The sequence below is a fragment of the Molothrus ater genome, chromosome 1 (genome assembly GCF_012460135.2).
Source record: "Molothrus ater isolate BHLD 08-10-18 breed brown headed cowbird chromosome 1, BPBGC_Mater_1.1, whole genome shotgun sequence".
Lineage (NCBI taxonomy): Eukaryota > Metazoa > Chordata > Aves > Passeriformes > Icteridae > Molothrus > Molothrus ater.
Window position 1 is genome coordinate 130,395,062 of NC_050478.2, and position 18,324 is coordinate 130,413,385.

Below are 18,324 nucleotides of genomic sequence, written 5' to 3' on the forward strand. Positions count from 1 at the left end.
TTCAGAGCACTTTGCTTGGTGTTTTGGTTTTTTGTTTAAGCCTAATGCACAGAATAATTAATGATGACACTCAGTAAGCAGTGATTGCAGTGTGGTTTGAACCTAGTAACATGAAACTGGTGACAGCACTTCATTCTGCAGGTGACATTGTCAGCATATGTTTGAGGAGAGAAGCAGGTTGTGTGATAAGTAGGTTGCATTTAGAATTGTTTGGCAGTGTTCAGAATAAGTCTGTGTTCCTGACACTATTATTCTTCCCTACATAATTTATTTCAGGTTAGTCTTGTGCAGTGCAGCAGAATGTGCTTCAAAGAAGTGTACTACCATACATACAGTATATGGTCATTCAAAAAGGGCACAAAGAGAAGATGGAGACTGGAATGTTACAGCTTTGAGCAAACAGAAAAGAGCAGTGCAGTAAATGCAGTTTGTCCTATAGCAAATGGTAGAATCCTTGTTACAGAGTGCTATGTGATGATCTATAGATCATCACATAGCACTATATGTGATGATCTATAGGAATACTTTTCAAGCAGATTCTGTGCAATCTTATATATATCCAATAATCAGTATGGTTGGTTGCATTTTCTTCTGTTCAAAGAGTGTGTTCTAAGAATATTGATAACTTATTTTTATAAAGGTAGTTTACTCTGAATTGTATTTACTTACTCAGTAATAAACAGGCAGGGAAGGCTGAGATTATTTTTGTTATGTTAGGAAATTTTCCTCTGTGTGACTTGACATGCAGAATTGATGTTTGTGACTTATTGAATAGTTGAAGATTACTGATTTATTACTGACATAAAAATCTGATATCTTTACTAGCTTGCTTTCATCTGTGCTATTTCCTTCTGAACTGGAAGGAAAATCTTATTTTAATCGTCCTTATTTGGGCAATGTTGATGTCTTTTGCATTAACCCAAAATTAAGTCTGATTACATCTGATTACTTAGTCTGAGGTTCAGATCACATTGCTGGGCACAGTCTATGCCAGCTAAGGATGTGGTGTATACCTCCCTCTCCCTCTCCTGCATGGAAGGGTGTAACACAAGTTTGGTTCACCTCAACTGAGGCGCCATTTAGCAACTCCTCATGGTTCTTGCATGGTACAGAAGTCAGAACCTAACACTGCACTCCCCACTCTGCCAGCCCCCCAGACTCCTTCCTTTCATACTTCTCCCAATTTAGTGTTCAGTGTGAGAGAACCTCAAATCCAGGATTGAGGCAGCAATCTACCATTACCATTGTAGTCGCTGGGAATTCTGCCATGAGCTTTTGTGGTGCTATAAGGGAACAAGTTACAGTAAAAGTTATAGTAAAAAAGACAGCAAGAGTCTGCTGGTCACTAAGTACAGAAGATAAGTGCCTCAAATCTGAAAGTAACAGGACTATCTTTGGTTTACAGGGCTGAGAAAACAGAATCACAGAGTGGTTGAGGTTGGCAGGTACCTGCAGAGGTCATCTTGTCCAGTCCCCCTTGCATAAGTAGGGCCACTGAGGTTTGGCTGCCTGGGACCATGTCCAGACAAATTTTGAATATCTCAAGGAAGGAAACTCCACAACCTCCCTGTGTAGCTTGTGCCAATGCTCCATCACCCTCATGGTACAAAGAATGTTTCCTGATGTTCACAGGAAAATTTCTTTTCATTATATGGCCATTGCCTCTCCTCCTATCACTGGGCACCACTTGAAAAGAGCCTGACTTCATCATCTTTGCACCTTCCCTTCAGATATTTACACATACTGATGAGGTCCCCTAGAGCTTTGTGTTCTCGAGGTTGAGCAGTTCCAACTCTCAGTCTCTCCTCCTGGGAGAGATGCTCCAGTCCCTTGATCATCTTTGTGGCCCTTTGTTAACTCTCTCTGGTGTGTCCATGTCTCTCATACTGAGGAGCCCAGAAGTGGTCCCAGCACTCCAGGTGTGGTGTCAGCAGTGTGGAGCAGAAGGGAAGGATCACTCACTACTCTGCACCTCCTGGCAGCTTCGTCTAATGCAGTGCCTAATTTGTCTAATTAGCCACTATTGTTAAAAGGTTGGTTTGCTCTTAAAAATGAGTGCTGTTGTAATATATAGAAATGCTAAGTCATTTTTTAGTTTACGCTAATAGAATTTTAGGGGCTATGAATCGTATAGCAGTGCATGAGCAACAACTAACCAAGAGCCAGAGGTCAACCTCTGCTTGAAGAAATTGCTCTTCAATATAAGGCAGAAGGTCAGAGCAGTTGGCAGCTCAGCATTTGCATACCTTGCTCAATTTTTTTTGTGATCATGATGTAGAGGAGCTCCAAAGGCCAGCCTTACAGAGGACTAGAGGCAGCCCTGCCTGTAGTTGCACAGGATGTGAGAAAAGAGTAAAGGTTTGAAAACTTCACAGGTGAGAAAGGGAAGAGGCAAATTTGAGGCAGAGCTGACTTCTCAGTACTAAATAGTGACAGAATTGGAGAAAGCCATGAAAGTGGGCTTGTGAATGAGACTAGCTAGTTCAGAAAAGAAAGGTAGTAGAAAAACAGAAAGAAGAGCATGACTTCAGCACAGTGAAAGACAGAAAGAGAGAAATTGGAAAATGAAGCTTTGTAGTATTTACCTTCAGTGGAGGGATCAGTAGATGAGATTTTAAGATGACAAAAAGAGAAGGATGATAGAGTCTGGTAAAAACTTCAGCAATATGTTCTTTCAGAATGCTTTTATCATCTTTTGTTATATGATGTTGCGTACTTCTTTTTATTTTTCACTGCGGATGCTGACTTCCAGGCTGTAATTGTTTAACTAATATTAATAATTAGCACCAAATGATTTTTACAAGGCCTCTTAAGAGACATGCAAGAATATCTTATAATGGACAAGAGGATGTCCAGGTGTTTTTGCTGTTAAGTTTATATTGAAGAGTTAAACATTTTCAAGTTTCCCATTGTAAAAAGATCAAGTAAAAGAAGATTTTTATACCTACTATAAAAAATAATTTTGTGTATTTTTTATGCTATTGAGATTTTTTTAATTCCCTAAATTTTCCCACAGTTTTATGGTTTAAGAAAATAATCTGTGACAAGATTTGTAGTTAGGATGAAATATTTAACAGTTATTAAAACTGGTGGTATTTGGTAGTAAATGTGACTTTTGCAATCAGTAAATGTATCTAATAATTTTGTGTTGCTTAGTAAGCCGTGAGTGAAAAAAGTTTTGAAATACTTGACTTTAATAGAAAAAGTGAGCATACAAGTGTTTGAAATGAAGAATATTGATGGTGAAGTGAGGAGGGATTTCCTTGTTGACAAAAACAGTTTTTGGAGTGACCCATGAATATATTTTGTGTGTTACAATGCAGAACAAATTTTGTTCTGGTTTGGTTATAATAGTTGTTTGGTTATAATACAGACTTCCTATGTCTTCCAGCAGTTTCAGTGCAGTGCATTTCTTACATCATTGTAAGAAATTCCAGTTTCATTTGAGAGATAACCCAGAATCTTCTACAGTTGCTGTCACCAAAGGTTCTGATCAGCCAGAAAGGCGAACTCATCCAAACTAGGAAATGGCAACATAAACTTGTACCAGTGCCTAGGGGGCCTACAAGAAAGCTGAAGGACATTTTTCAAGGGCATGTACTATAGGGGTGATGGCTTTTATCTGAAGGAAAGTAGATTGAGGTTAGATATTAGGAGGAGTTCTTTGTGGAGAGGGTGTGTTACACACTAGAACAGGTTGCTCAGAGAAGCTGTGGATGCCCTATTCATAAAGTGTTGTAGGTCAGGTTGGATGGGAGCAGTCTGATCTAGGTGAAGGTGTCCCTGCCCGTGGTAGGGGAGTTGGTACTAGATGGTCTTTAATGTCCTTTCCAATCCCAAACATTCTGTGATTCTTTGAAGCTGTTACCATTTTCTTTTCAATTAAAGACATTCTCTGTAAGATGTTTCTTGAATGCATGTTGCTCATGTACTGCATAGTATAAAACTCCTGAACATGTTAGCTGTAAGTGAAGCCTGCAGTAAGTGGTATTCTGATTTTAGTTTTGTAAGCATACCAGGCAGAGGTTAATCAATAGACCCACCAATTATTAGAGGAAACCAGGATAAAAATCTGGAAGAATAAAATGAAAGCATTACAGTATTTGTGTTTGTCATTTTAGAAAAAGAAACAATCAATCCCCCAACCCCACACTTCACTTCAAAATAATGTATAATTTGACAATAAGCTCAAAGGTTGTGTCTTTCATTTAATTTGGAACTTGTTTATGGAACTGCCAGAAGAAGAGAAAACCAATTCTTTCTGCACTTCAGAGTGTTTATGATTTTGCTTTTGGAAAGGGAAGGCAGATAATACAAGTGCCAGTTCGGTATAGTTGGTATACAGTTTGGTAGTGGATGGAGTCAGCAGTCCAGCATTCAGGGAGGGATAAAGATAAATAACCCTTGCACATGTCTCTTCCTTATGTATCAGTTTCACAGAATCCCATAAGAAATCCAGGGCTGCCTGTATGTGGTTTACATGACTACATGATCCTATAGTTCAGATGATAATACAGGTCTTGATAAGTCTGCAGTGATGGCAACAGTCCTAGAAGGAGCTAACGACAGTCCCTTATGTGTTACCTTATGTAGTAGTAGTGACAGTAAGTAATAAATGTATTTCTTCATATTTTAATATGTATAAATGGTTTTAGACTGTGTCTAGAATTGGAGTCGCTGTTCAGTTGCAAAGTAATAGCCACTTGGCACTTCAGTTTTGAAAAATAACACCTCAAAAATGGATTTTTTTCCCAATCATACTACTGTAAAAGCCTCCCTGTAGAAACAGACTGGAACTTTGAGAAATATGTATTTAACAACATCTAAAAGCAAGAGCAAATATTGGTGTAAGTAGAGTCTATTGAGGTTAAAGTTCTCTCATGGGCAGTGAATTGAGTCCATATACTATTGAAAAAGAATGGTTTCAGTTAACCTGTCAGGGGCTTGAATTTATTGATCTAACCCCCCAGGAATTTCCTATGTAAATTGTGAGGAGTTCAGCTTGTTACTCCCTAGTACATGATTTGAGACCCATCAAGAAGGTGTAAAGTGTTCTGACTGTGAAGTTTCTTATGTTAGGAAACATGTTTAACCCTAACAGTTACATTTGAATACATTTTTGTGCTTTAATACCTTCTTAAAGTCACTTATTGTATAGTAATAGGCACTCAAGTTAAAAGTGACTTACCTAACTGGAAGTAGTATGGATTGTGTGGATTTGAAGAAATAATCGGATGCAAAGTTTTCACAATTATGTGCTTAATTTTCAGGATCAATTCAGTTGTCCTTCAAGTGAGGAAGAGTCACTTTCCCCGTAAAAATTTTTTTTTTTTCACCACCGTCTGTGAACATTTTATAGCATGAGAAGTTGTAAATTGTACTGTAAATATTTTTTACTGTTCAAAACTTTGTATTATAGACCTGTAGATAGCTATCCAGGCTGAATACAGTCTTCATGTCTGTATCCTTCCTGAGAGATATATCATTATAAATAGCGTGCTCAGAATTGATTTTATGCCTGTTATGAGAGCTGCTCATGTGATGAGAATGCCTTGTGACAAACTGACATGTTTTGATAGGTGCTGAGGTAGTTGTACAGCTTTTTTTAATTAAGCAAAAACCGTAAGTGTTGTGTTCTACAGAAGGTTAATCCCAATATCAAAGTTTAAATGTTAGTTTAGGCATTATGAGACGTGACCAATCTCTTCTCATGCATTTTTGGAAGTGTGATGTGAAGTGGATGCTGGGGCTGGGCAGCTATATTATGGGAATGTAAAGTAACTCGTTGCCTGGCAGCTTACAGAAAACATGTCTAAATATTTGTTTGTGTGGACCTTTAAAGAAGTGAGCTAACAAGCAGCTCTCTGTATCTTTTCTTTTACATTTTAATGTTGCTATGATGTGAGAAAAGTTGAAGTCTTTAAGAATATTAAATCAAGGAATTACTACTTCAGTGATCCCTTTTTTCTTCTTGGGTACTTGATGGTTGACAATTATCAACCCCAAAGCCAACTGTCAATAATCAATTGTTCCTATATGTAGAATTATTTATTCATTCAGACAAAGGGTTATTTTGTTAATCCTATATTAATTATGAAAATATGTCATCTGTATTTTGAGACTCTAAGAAATAATTGCTGTAATTATTCCTTTATATTTTTACAATATTTTTAGTGTTGTTGTAAAGGAACTAGTGAATCAGATGAGTTATTTTGTATTTTAAATCTGATACACTGTGCTTTACTTTTCTGAAGGTTTTTACATTTGCTTTCATGCTTCTTTCATGCGTTGGCATGTATATGTTGTAGCTATATTTGTCTATATATACATGTCATTTTACATGAAAGTGTTAAAACTTTCTCTTTCCCTGCCATTTTTTCTTCATGCCAAAGAACACTTGACATATGTGTTAATTAGATTTGATTGCAATCCTTTAGGTGTCCTGAAGTTAGAAATACAGCATATTGTTAAAACCCACAGCAGTGTGGAGCCAGAAACTGGTTATAGGAAGAATAAACCTGGGGAGGTACAAGCATGCAGCAAGGCTTCATTACCTGTAGGTAGAAAATGTGCTTAAGTGCTGTTTTGTGACAGATGTCTGTTGAATGTGGATTTGACTGTGTGCTGAAAGTTAAGTTTTTACCTGTTTTACTAATGGGTCTAATCTTTGTGTGCTCAGTATTAATCATATACACAGGTTGAAGTTTGGCTTTGTACGTTAGGAGCTATTACAAAATCCTTGTGCTTGACCAAACTAAATTGTGTGTTTATGTAGCTACTGCAGTGATTTAAAAAAAGATAGCTGTGACTACAGCTACATTTTTCAAAGGTGATGATGAGGTGTTAATAGTAAATGAAATTATTTTACAGGATACTAAATTTTGCCAGCATGTAAATAAATCTTCCTTTAATACCTTGCAGCCGAGTTGGCCGTCTTTGCTGCCCTCTAGTGTTCTTTTAACATGCCAAACCACAGGCAGAGAGATTTTAGCAGTAGCTGCTGCTGTATTTGCTTCTCTTGTTTAGTTTTTTATCAGTCTTCATCCCTACTGATGTTTAAAAGGCAACAGAAAAATCCTTTAATCTTTATCACCTCGGCTCATTCACTTCTGTACTGATGTAGACTCTGGTATGGTCTGCAAGGCCAACTTCTCCGAGAAAACTTCTTGTGTGATGAGGTCTTTTATTTTACAAGTATATAATGGAGTCTTGGGTGTGGTTTCTGCTGAAGTCTTTTTGAATTTTCTATCCTGATAATCAAACCTCTGTGATTGCATTTTTATGCTCTAAGGGTTGATTTTGTTAATAACATCATTGTGGTAAATAAGGAGATCTGGACAGTTAGTCTCATAGGATTGCAGGTTTTTGCTGGTACTTTACTTGTACTTTACATTATGATGTTATTCAGAGTTTCTGTAGTCTGTTGTTATTCTGTAGCATTTCAAGAGATTCTTCCTTGTGCCTCACCTTCTGTTGCTGTACAGTGGTGTAATTGAAACCCCTTCCAAATACAAATTTGGTTGCTTATTACTTGTACACAGGAGAGCAGCAGACAGTTTATCTCCAGAGTTAGTTGTTTTTATTGTTTGATTCTTGTATCTGTTTTCATAAACAGTATGAGAACATGACACTTCAGCTTTAATACTTCTCTTTTTCTTCCTGCTTAAAATTGCGATTGTGTTTGTTTTTATTTAATCAGTGTGTTTACCTTTTTAACAACAGATCACAAATTCTACACCAATATTTATGTACCGCAAAGCACGAATCAGAATTTGTATGAAGAAATCACTTTCATCTCTCATGTAAATGTGCACATCCATAACTTGGATCCACTGCATATTTTTATTAAGTTACATTTTCAGAACCAGTGTAGTCTACTGCCATATTAGCAGAATCTAATATTTGTGAGAAATACTGGAATGACAGTTCTGGAAGCAATCTGTGTTAGCTCCAAAATTACATATTCTGGGCTGTGCACAGGCCACGAGAAGTTTGATATTGTTCTGTCTCAGTACATCATTCCTGATATAAGGAAAACACTATTCATCAAAATTGTGTACTTCCCTTTTTATGACAACTGTTCTTCTAGTACTAAGGTGGGCTTTTGTGATCCTTATTCTCCTAGGGGCTAAAAGATAACTGTTTTCTTTGCTGAGAGACAATACTAAGACAAAGGCTTTTGGCAGTCAGACTGGAAAATGAAATGCTATTCTTTGGGCCAAGTCCAGGTAGTTGATTTGACTGAAGAAATAAAAGATATTTTTTCAATTAAGCAGAAGTTATGAAAATGGTAATTTAGGACTCCATTTCATAGTTGTTGATATTGTTAGCCATCACCTTTTCCCATTAATTGTACAATAAAAGTTTTGAGCTCCAGGAAAGTGTTTGTTTAATTTCTTATTTCAGCTTAGGTAAATTTAAGGCCATATGCACTGCAAGTGCATATTAATATGGATATTAATATTAGTCAGCCTGGTCTGTAAATCAGATGTAACTGTGCCTTAAACTCAGGGATTTTTATGTGAGAGATGCCACATTTGTAGTGATTAATAGGCGAAACACCAGTATGTTGTGAGTCAATTTTATGTTGTACTGCAGTACGGAAAGAAACACTTGTAGGTTAACTGTTCTGGCACTTTTAAAATACGATGCAAAACTACTTTTTTTTCTGAGTACCCTATTTAGAAGTGGGAAAATGCAATTCATAGAAAATACCGGGGTTAACAGTAACATTTGGTGGTAGATAGTAAAGAAGATTGAAGCTGCCACCAGGAGGAGCAGTACCAAAATATTCTCATTTTTTCACTGTCACAGTTGCCTAGTGCTGTAGCTCTAAGCTGTCTGTATCTTTGGGATTATCACAATTTTTTTAAGGGTAGGGTGCTAAATAGAATGCAACGAAAAAAAACAAACCAACAAACCCAGAAAGAATGCAAATGAAGAATTCAAGTATTTTTGTAAATTATAATATGGAAAATAATTATTCTTTTGATATTTGGAAGTTTTCTTTAAATCTGTTTAGTCTCTATCCTGGCTTCATTATGGTATGCTGTTAGCCGGACTATCAAAATTAAATCTGATATTGTGTCTCTTAGTTGAGATATAATAGAATAATTTTCAGGAGCTGGTATTACTGCACTCAATTTTCTATATCTACCTAGACCAGGCCTTAGTGAAACAGGCACTCAGGGCATGCAGCTCATGTGTCTGTGCGAGAGGCAAATTGTCTGCCATGCCAGGGAGTGAGTTCAGTGAGAAACAGAAAGTGCCAGACCTTGCAGGGGTTTGAGTCTGGGCTTTAGTTCTTCTGGCATTCTGACTCTGTTCTTCCCAGCCCCTGCACTTAGTTACTTCATAGTTTAACATTTAAAATCTATAAAGCAATGCCAAGATTTAGGAAAAAGGGGAAATTTGTTAGTGGGTGAAGACTTGTTTTAATGTTACATATTAGCCTGAATGTATTTAGAAGTCTTGTAGATGTGACATTTAGGGTCATGATTTAGTGGTGGACTTGGCAGTGCCAGATTAACAGATTGATGATTTTAGAGGTCTTTTCCAAACTAAAGAATTCTGTGATCCTATGTAGCAACAACATGTTATTTGTAAGGGGTAAAGTAAAAAAAAAAAAACAAAACCAAAAAACCAAGGGTTATGTAATAGTCTTCCAAACTGTGTAGCTAAAATATTTTGTTAATCAGGGATAAAATTCATTTATCAAGGAACTCTAATGAAATTTTGACACAATAGAGGAAATGGATGCATATATGGTTATAGAACTCATGAAAGTAGCAATTGTACTTAAAGTACAACAATTTGACATAGAGTAACTTCATAGCGATGAGTATTATTGCTTACATTTAATCAACAAATGAGAATAATTTTTTTTTACCTTGAGTAATAGATTTTATTCAAATAGAAAATGTGTATAGTCACAGTCCATCACATTACTCCTGAAATTCTGTGATGTTGTGTGTATAATCAAAATCAGATTTTGGAAACCAGTGGGATTTCCCATTAGTGTTTTCAAATATTGATATTCCATATGAATTTCATGTTTCATTAACTGGATTGCCATTAGTGCTCTGTTTCAAATTCCTGACACATCACTGTTTACCAATTCAAAATATTACTTTCTATCTCCTTGATGTTATCTCCCCCACACTTAGTGGGTAAGTATGTGCTCAAGGACTATTTTTATGTGTGGTATTAACAAGTTATTTACTCACATTTGTAACAAAGATTTTAAAATGGCAGTAAACACTTGAAGTAAGTCAAGTTGATTTTTTGTTTCTGAGAGGGACTTCAAAAATTCTGTTGGAGATTGTTTAATAGCTAAATTGAGCATGAACCTATCATCTGGGCTCTGTACGTAATGTCAGATGCTGGGCACGATCCTAAGTTAAGGGTGGTCAACACCCTTTGCTGACAGTCCCTTGCAAAACAGCAAAATCTCTTTCTCTAAATTGTGTTAGTGATTTTTGGAACTCAGAGAGATAAAGTGGGTCGTGAAAATCACAAAGATAACTCAGACCTGAATGCTAATGCAAAGTGAATGTGTGGGCCATGTTAAACTTACCCTGCTATGCATCTGTGAGAGAGAGAAGAGTTTGTGTTTTTGTTTATATGGAAGATTTTTTTTTATTTTGTGATTTCTTTTAAAGTTTTAAGCCTGGAGTCCAGCAGTACAACTAGGTCACAAAAAGATAAAATACTAATCAATAAGTGATTGCATCTTACCTTTGTTTTGTTTTACTGATCTGCTCTGTCCTGGCAAACGTTTCCCCATAGGATGAAGATGAGTTGGACTCTCACACCATGGTGAAGACCAATTCAGAGAGCGCTGGTACCATGAGAGCCACCAGCACAATGAGTGAGGGTGCTCAGACAATGATTGAGCACAACAGCACCATGTTAGAATCAGACTTGGGGACCATGGTAATCAACAGTGATGATGATGAAGAGGAAGATGGGACCATGAAACGTATGTTGTTAATTTGCTTTCTTCTAATAATGTGTTTTCTCATGCTGCATGACAGTGTTGTATCATGAAAGGCTTTAAAGAGTCAAATTCTGTGGTTAAAACAGGGGGAGAGGGGTTTATGTGTCTCTAAGCACTCTGTAATTTGTAGAGAGAAAGTTGACTACAGTGGGAGATTCAAAGCAGAAGCCTGGTTTTGGTGCTTTGCTAAGATTCTCTAGAGGACTCTCAAATTGTCCTTCTGTGAATTGTACTGCTTGTCTCTTTGTCTCCTGTCCCACATACAGCTGGACCAGTTTCTTGGAGCTAAACTGGTGTGATTATGTGAGGGGCTGCTGTTTCAATGTCAGTGGTCCTGGGAATGTATCATGACTCTCTTTGGGGTCAGCAATCAGTAATATATTTTGCTGCAAAATCGTTTTGTAACTCATGATCACTTAGCAGATCTGTATTTTTTAAGCAAATTATTATTTGGACGTTTTTTGGAATGTAATTCAACAATGGTTGATTTAAGGCAACAATCAAAAGATTATTGAAACCTAACTAAAAAGTTCTAATTGATTTTGGCAGCATGTGAGGGAATATGTAAAAAGGAGAAAAAGAAATGTGCATGTTTAATGTATAAAAATATAACTTATACTGAAATATCTATAAATACACATTTTAAAAATAGTTAATTTACATACTTACTAGCTGATATGCTCATTGTTTGGCTGAAGACTACTGCAGATAGAGGTCCATGAATTTTAATAGAATTATTTGCATGATTAGGCAGCATCAACAGATGACTCTAACTCAGGCTGTAGCTGCCTGATTTCATGAGGCACAATGTAATATTTAACTCCAGACAGTTGCAGGGAGGGGAGGCTGTGGGAAGTTATGTGTGTGTAATATAGAGAGCTGATAGCTCAAGAGTGGAATTCAGTGCCAAATAAATAAGTTTGTAGTGTTTCCTAGCAAATACAAAGCTGCATTTGTGTTTGAATGTAGATGTAATTTGCTCAAGATTACCTGATGTAATTTGCTCAAGATTATTTGGAAGTGCAAAGCAGAAACTTTTTTGTGTGTACAGGAAGTTGGAAGGAAAAAGGGGTTTTTTAGATGTTGCTTGTTTGGCTTTTTTGTGGTTTGTTTTGGGTTTTATTTTGTTTTTCCTTTAGAGTTCTCAGCTGTGTGATAAAATAAATGGGGAAAGATAGTATGAAAAAATTTAGAATTAATTTTTAGGGTGGAAGTATTATGAATTAGGCTTTAGTGCAGTTTCTATGCAGCTTGACAAATCAGTCTTTATAAGTAAGTTTTGTGAAAGTAGTTTACCAAATTGCACCACACTACCCATGCGGTTTTTATATATGCTGAGAGGAAATTCCTGTTGCTAGGCCAAACAGATCAGAAGGGTGGCATTGGGTTTGCATTGCAATCTCTTAATCTGTGTTTTATTTGTCTGCTGGGGACATTGCTTTTAAAATGTACTGTTATTTTCAATTTTTAATTGATTCCAGTTACAATCTGTAGTTAGAGAGTTGCCTTTCTACATCTTCACATTTGATCAGTATATGTCTTAATCCCATTCTTTTTTCTTCTCAAACAAGAATAATCTTGGGATTATTCTCCTTCCCTTCCATCCTGTCCTGTAGATGACTGTCTTGAGCCCTGTAACTGCAGCAAAGCAAATCCAGCAAACTGGAGGTAGTTTGCTTCATGACAAGTGATGTTTTAATCATTCAGCTGTCAGGCCACAGGTTTGGTTTCACCACTTACTTGCTGAAATTTCTTGTATTTTGCATTAGGCACCCATTATTTGCATTTTTTACATTAAAAACTAGAAATAATTCAAGAATGGGACCTCCACATCTCTCAGCTAAAGATGAATATAAATCATGTCCACTGTAGCTGGTCCTCTGGTTCTTTGATTGTTGTGCTGTTGGCTGAAACAGGAGCAATAGCAAGTTTCCTAAAGAAATGTCGCCAGGAAGGAACATAAAAATCCTTTATGTCCCTGAAAGGCAGACACAGATTTTGTGTTTCTTTGTACTCGACAAAGACAGGAGATTTTGGAGATTAGTTGCTTTTTCCAATGTACCTTTAGAGGCAAAGTAGGCACTTTCTGGATGTTTGCGTGATTTGGTTATAGTAAATCAAAATTAGTATCTTAAAAATGCTCTTTGATACTGCTGAATAACAGAACATTGCAAGCAAGAAGGTTGGAGAAATAAACTTTGTGAACTAGGGAAGAGAGATTTCATTTCCTTCCTAGAGACACAAAATATTTATGACAAACTTCTCATTTAATTGCTGTTGCGTTTAGTTTCATGTTTTGTTTCCTTCTGCCTTTTGTTTCCCCGCTCAAGGACAAAATAAGAAACAATAATATGTTTTTATTTATAAGTACCCATGCTTAGAGGCCTCTGGGAGCCATGACAGAAGATAACTAAAACCATATTTTTTTCACAAATAGGGAATTGTGCCCAGATAAAATTGGGATTTGGAACAAAAAGAGGCCTGTCCTTCTGCCCCAACATACATTATACAGTCTAGTAATAAACAACATTTATCCTGTCTTGCTTGGTATGCCTGTGCATGCTCTGAACAGAGACTCTGTGGTACGTACCTGGATGCAGGAAAGAAAATGAAGAACATAGGAGAGTTGGGAGGAACTTTACTTTAGGAGGTTTAATGTAGAGTAGAGGAGAGATGAGAATGATGGAAATATTACCTCTTTTGTTCGGTTGCCTGGGTTTTACTTGTTTTTGTGTAGAAGCCTTTTCATATGTCAGTGGAGAGACTGGTGTTCAGACCAGCTTCCTCACATTCCCCTTGTGGTTCTTCAGCAAGGCTTAGTGTTAGGGCTTTCTGGTGCACCAACAATACCATACCTGTCGTCGTTCTCTTTTCTCTTTTTTCACTAACATGCCCCTGCTTCTCTTTTTTGCCCTGTTGAATTTATATTGGCTATCTGCATTAGGCTGGAAAAGAAGTTGTCTCTTGCTGCAGTTTGGGTTTATTGTGGATTTCTAACTGTTGCTTCAGTCTTTGGTGGAACTTAAGAGATAGTTTGTGGTTGGTAACTAATGTATTAAAAGACAAGGACAGAGAAGTCATGAGGTGGCATTTGACAGCTAGCATGTAGAAAAGTAATCAGGCTTTGTTTTATTACTTTTTGCCCTATAAGACATGAACATTTTAGGTTTAGTCAGTATAATTCTTAAATGCATTCTTCCTTCTAATCAAACATAAGAATATAATCTTTGGGACAGAAGGTTTCCTTCCCTGTGCTTCCCCCCTCCCTGCCACCAGATGACTGTTTTGAGCAGCATAACTCCAGCAAAGTTGGCAAACTGGAGATAGCCTGAGGCAAGTGATGGTTTTATCATTCAGCTGTCAGGCAACAGGTTTGGTTCCAGCACTTACTCTCCTGTCTTATTAAATATAATGGTATTTTTGATTACAGTGGGACATGCACCATGCTGTGGAATCTACATGTTGATAGAAGAATTCATTAATTGGTTTATTCATTATTTTTAGTGATTTCAGCATCCAGGGTAAGAGACTGTTTGATATTGTAAGTCAGTCTCCTCTGTGATACGAGGTGTATGCTTGGATAGCTCTGGACTGGTGCTTCAAAACTCGTACTTCAGCTGGTGTTTCAGCTGACAAGCAAAAGCTGGTGAAACATGCTTTATAACAGCTTATGTCTTAATTTCAGTAGGAGTTTTGTAAGGAAACTCAATTATGGGCTGGTTTCAGTGTTGCTGTTGCCTAGGTATTTACACTTCACAGATGTATTTTCAGTCAGGCATGTTTACTGTGCCCCCAGTAAGATGGTTTGCTTGGTGCCATATATAGGTGTACTATATAGGTGTATATGTATAGAGCTGATAGATGTTTACAGGTCTGTATTGGTTCTCAAGCCATTTTCTGTGACTGGTAATAAAGTTGTTCATTTATGTCACTAGTAGTAGTATATTTTTAAAATGGGAATTTTTCTTTTTAAATAATATTGTTGTCAATTCTGCTTTTGAGAGCTGTTGCAGAATGCTAGTTTAATGTGGATTTTCTTTGTTTTGCTAAAACCAGAAATAAAGTGTAATTTGGCTGGAATGGATTGATGGGAAGTGTTTGAGCAATGCTCTCGGGCACATGGTGTGATTCTTGGGGTGTCCTATTCAGGGCCAGGAGTTGGAGTCTATGATCCTGATGAGTCCTGTCCAACTCAGAATATTCCATTATTATAATAGTCGTATCATTGAATATTTTTTTCTTTTTTCCAGGGAGTGAGGGTGAAAAATCACAAAAATTATTAAACCAGTTTTACAAGTCTTATTCTCAAGAAGCAAAGAAATGTTTTGTGCTAGATACTTTTCCTCATTAAAAATTGTAACTTGGGTTCATAGTCCTTCGAAAAGTCTCTGAAAGCTTCAACTTGAAGCTAGTTGAACTAGTTGACAATTATGTGGATTTTCCATTTAGATGCCAGTTGCAACTACTTCTGGTAAATAGGTGTATCATACAACAGACAAAAGACTGGATGAAGCCCGATGCTGAATGAAGGCTTGGGTGTCTAAGTCACTGTGATACAAAACCTGTGAGCTCAGTAACCACTTTGTTACACAGCTCTCAGAAGTGAAACATTTCTTAGATCTGTCCTGTGGTAGAATCCCAGCTGCTCTGGCCTAAGTACCTGATACAGTTTCTACTGCTGCTTCCCTGTGGTTCCCAGTAGCCTGACCTCTAATTCTTTCAGGTGGTTGCTTAATGGGTGAGTGTTAGCAGCAGAACTTTCCCACTCATAAAATACAGTCACAATTCCTGCTAAAAATATGGCTGAAGGAGGTGGCTGTGCAGCTTTTCATGTGGTAGTTCACTGTTAGATGCATTTGCCTGGAGACTGAGGTCAAATTGACATTCTAGGCTTCTGCCTCCCATTTCCCAGAATTACTGCCACTGTGTTGCAGGGCACCTTGTGAGGGGAGAGAGTAGTGGTAGGAATGTACAGAATACAAAACTTGAGTAGAGTATGATGTTGTATAAGCTCTGGTAGCCTTTGCAGCAGGGGTGAGAGCATATAGGTATGTACAGGTCTAAAGAAGGCTGAAAAGCTGATTGCTTTACAGCTTCTGACTCTTAATAGTGACAGAGCAGTGTATTTTGAGGGAATAAAAGATAATGACAAGATGTTCACAGAAGCACTTCAGACAGGAGAGCCAGATCCCTAACTTCACCAAGCAGCTGAAAATGTTCCTCAGTTGAGTGGCAGATGGATGTAGAAGGCTGTGCAAGCTCATGGCTTTTGGCAAAAGGAAGAAAGCTTTCCTCCATAGATATGCAGCTGCAAAGAGGTCCAGTGTCCTGGTAGTCACAGAGTGAGAGAAAGACTTATATACTTTCTACTGGACATTGTAAACCCCCCACTCCAAAATACCAAACAAACAAAATACCAGCACCTGTGCCCTCCCAGGAAATTGTAGTGGGAGTCTCCTTTCTGTAGGCGATGGTCACCCTCATCTGCTGACCTTTCTTGTTAACTAATGGCAGAACTTATAAACAGCAGAACTTTTAAACTGGTTTAAAATCAATTTGATAATAATATAATACTTTTCTGTAGGAAATGCTTCACTGCAAAATAATTTTTCATGGTAGATGACATCAGTGGAATTTTGCCAAATCATTAGAGTGGAGTGTGCATTCCTCTTTATTTTGAAATGTGTGTTGAGAATTATTTGTTTTATTTGTGATATGTTTTTGAAACAGTGTCATAGAGTTGGTGTTGTGTTGTTACCTCATCCATTTTATTCAGGATACTTTTTGGAAGAAATGTGCTTGCATAACTATTTGGGGACATCCCTATTGGCTGTGTTCCTATCGGGGTATTGCTGAGGTAGAGTGTTTTCAGCACCAGTGGTGCTCTCTGTGTTTTATGGCTTGCCAGCAGTTTCTGACTGTTGTTTGTCATGGCCTTTTTTCCCAAGCTGTCTTTGCAGTAGGCAAGTTGTAGGGATGGTAGAAGACAGATATTCTTAAATATTGGAATGGTGAAAAACATTTTTAAACATGATCATTGCTTATTGAAAAGCAAATATTTAGGAGAACTGAAAAATCCAAATCCTTCTAGAATGGAACAGGCTATTGCACAATAAGCTTTCAGTGGAAGTGTGGAGTGATACTGACTGTGCTGCAGATTTTTTGTGGCAAATGTAACTTACTGAATAGATTAGTGAATTAATTGTCCTTAAGGGAATCTTCTCATATTATACTTCCAATTTTCTTGGTTTTTGAAAGATGTTTGAGACGATAACATTACTCTGTTATTCATGAAAGTTTAAAAAAGTACTTTCAAAATGATCTTATTTTGGGGAGAAAAAAGAAAGGTGCAATCTTTATCAGTTTGCTCTGGCATAAAGATCCTGAGTGTTTTCTAATGTAAATAGAAAAGAGACATCAACTTTCACATGGCCTTTAAACTGGTAGATGTCAACCCATTCCTATGAAACACTAACTGAACCTGTTAGGTTAGCTAGAGATTGAAACAGTGTCTCTTTTTTCATTTATTTATTTATAAAAATAAAACAAAACCTTAAAAATTAATCTCTAAATAAATTCTCCGGGGTTTTTTACATTGGAGGAAGAAACAAAAAAAAAAAGCTTGAAATACCTCTGGTCTCATCATTTTGCAGTCACATTTCTGGTTTTCTGTGTGACTTTTTGTATTTGCAGTGAAGGTAAGCAGCTCTTGCTGTTTTAATTGGGCTAACTGACTGTATGCTCAGTTAAAACCAGAAGTGAGGTCTAAATTCTTACTTAGCAAAACATAAAAGACACTCTCAAAGTAAAAAAATAAATTTTCTTTGCTTACCTTGGAGTAATTTCAGTCCTGTTGACCCAATTTCCATAATATGCATTTGGTAGCAAGGAATTCAGAGGGGTTGGTTTGTTTTCTGTGTGTAGGTAGTCTTCTATTACATGTGTAAGGAAGATTATTTATAATAGTTTTAAAAATGACAAGCAGAATAGTTTTAAAAATTCTGAGCAGTGCTTGGAAAATCTTTAGTATTGCCTTATATGTGAGAGAATGGAGATTTCCTTACCTGTAATGGGCAAACATTTTGGTACTTGGAGTTTTGCACAGAGACACTGGCAATCTTTTTGTTTATAACTATGTCTCAGGGATGAAACTTAAGTACAGCCATCTCAACACAAGAAAAAATTGGTTGTGAAAGGCCAGCAATGTGGTGTCCTATCTTTTTTGGTACAAACATTTTCAGGGGTTTTGGGCAGTAATCACTAAGTAATGAACAGTTTGTACTAAGAAAGTGCAATGTATTTCTGTTTTTAATTCTACCTCCTTC

At 37.0% G+C, this 18,324-nt stretch overlaps 1 protein-coding gene across 1 annotated transcript in view; it reads left to right on the plus strand.

The window, feature by feature from the left end:
• Positions 1–18,324, plus strand: part of STK3 (serine/threonine kinase 3) — a 129,263-nt gene that overhangs the window by 59,465 nt on the left and 51,474 nt on the right. The window contains exon 9 of the mRNA XM_036406489.2: positions 10,789–10,981. Within this exon, the coding sequence (XP_036262382.1) occupies positions 10,789–10,981 (193 nt within the window). The remainder of the gene's footprint in view (positions 1–10,788; positions 10,982–18,324) is intronic.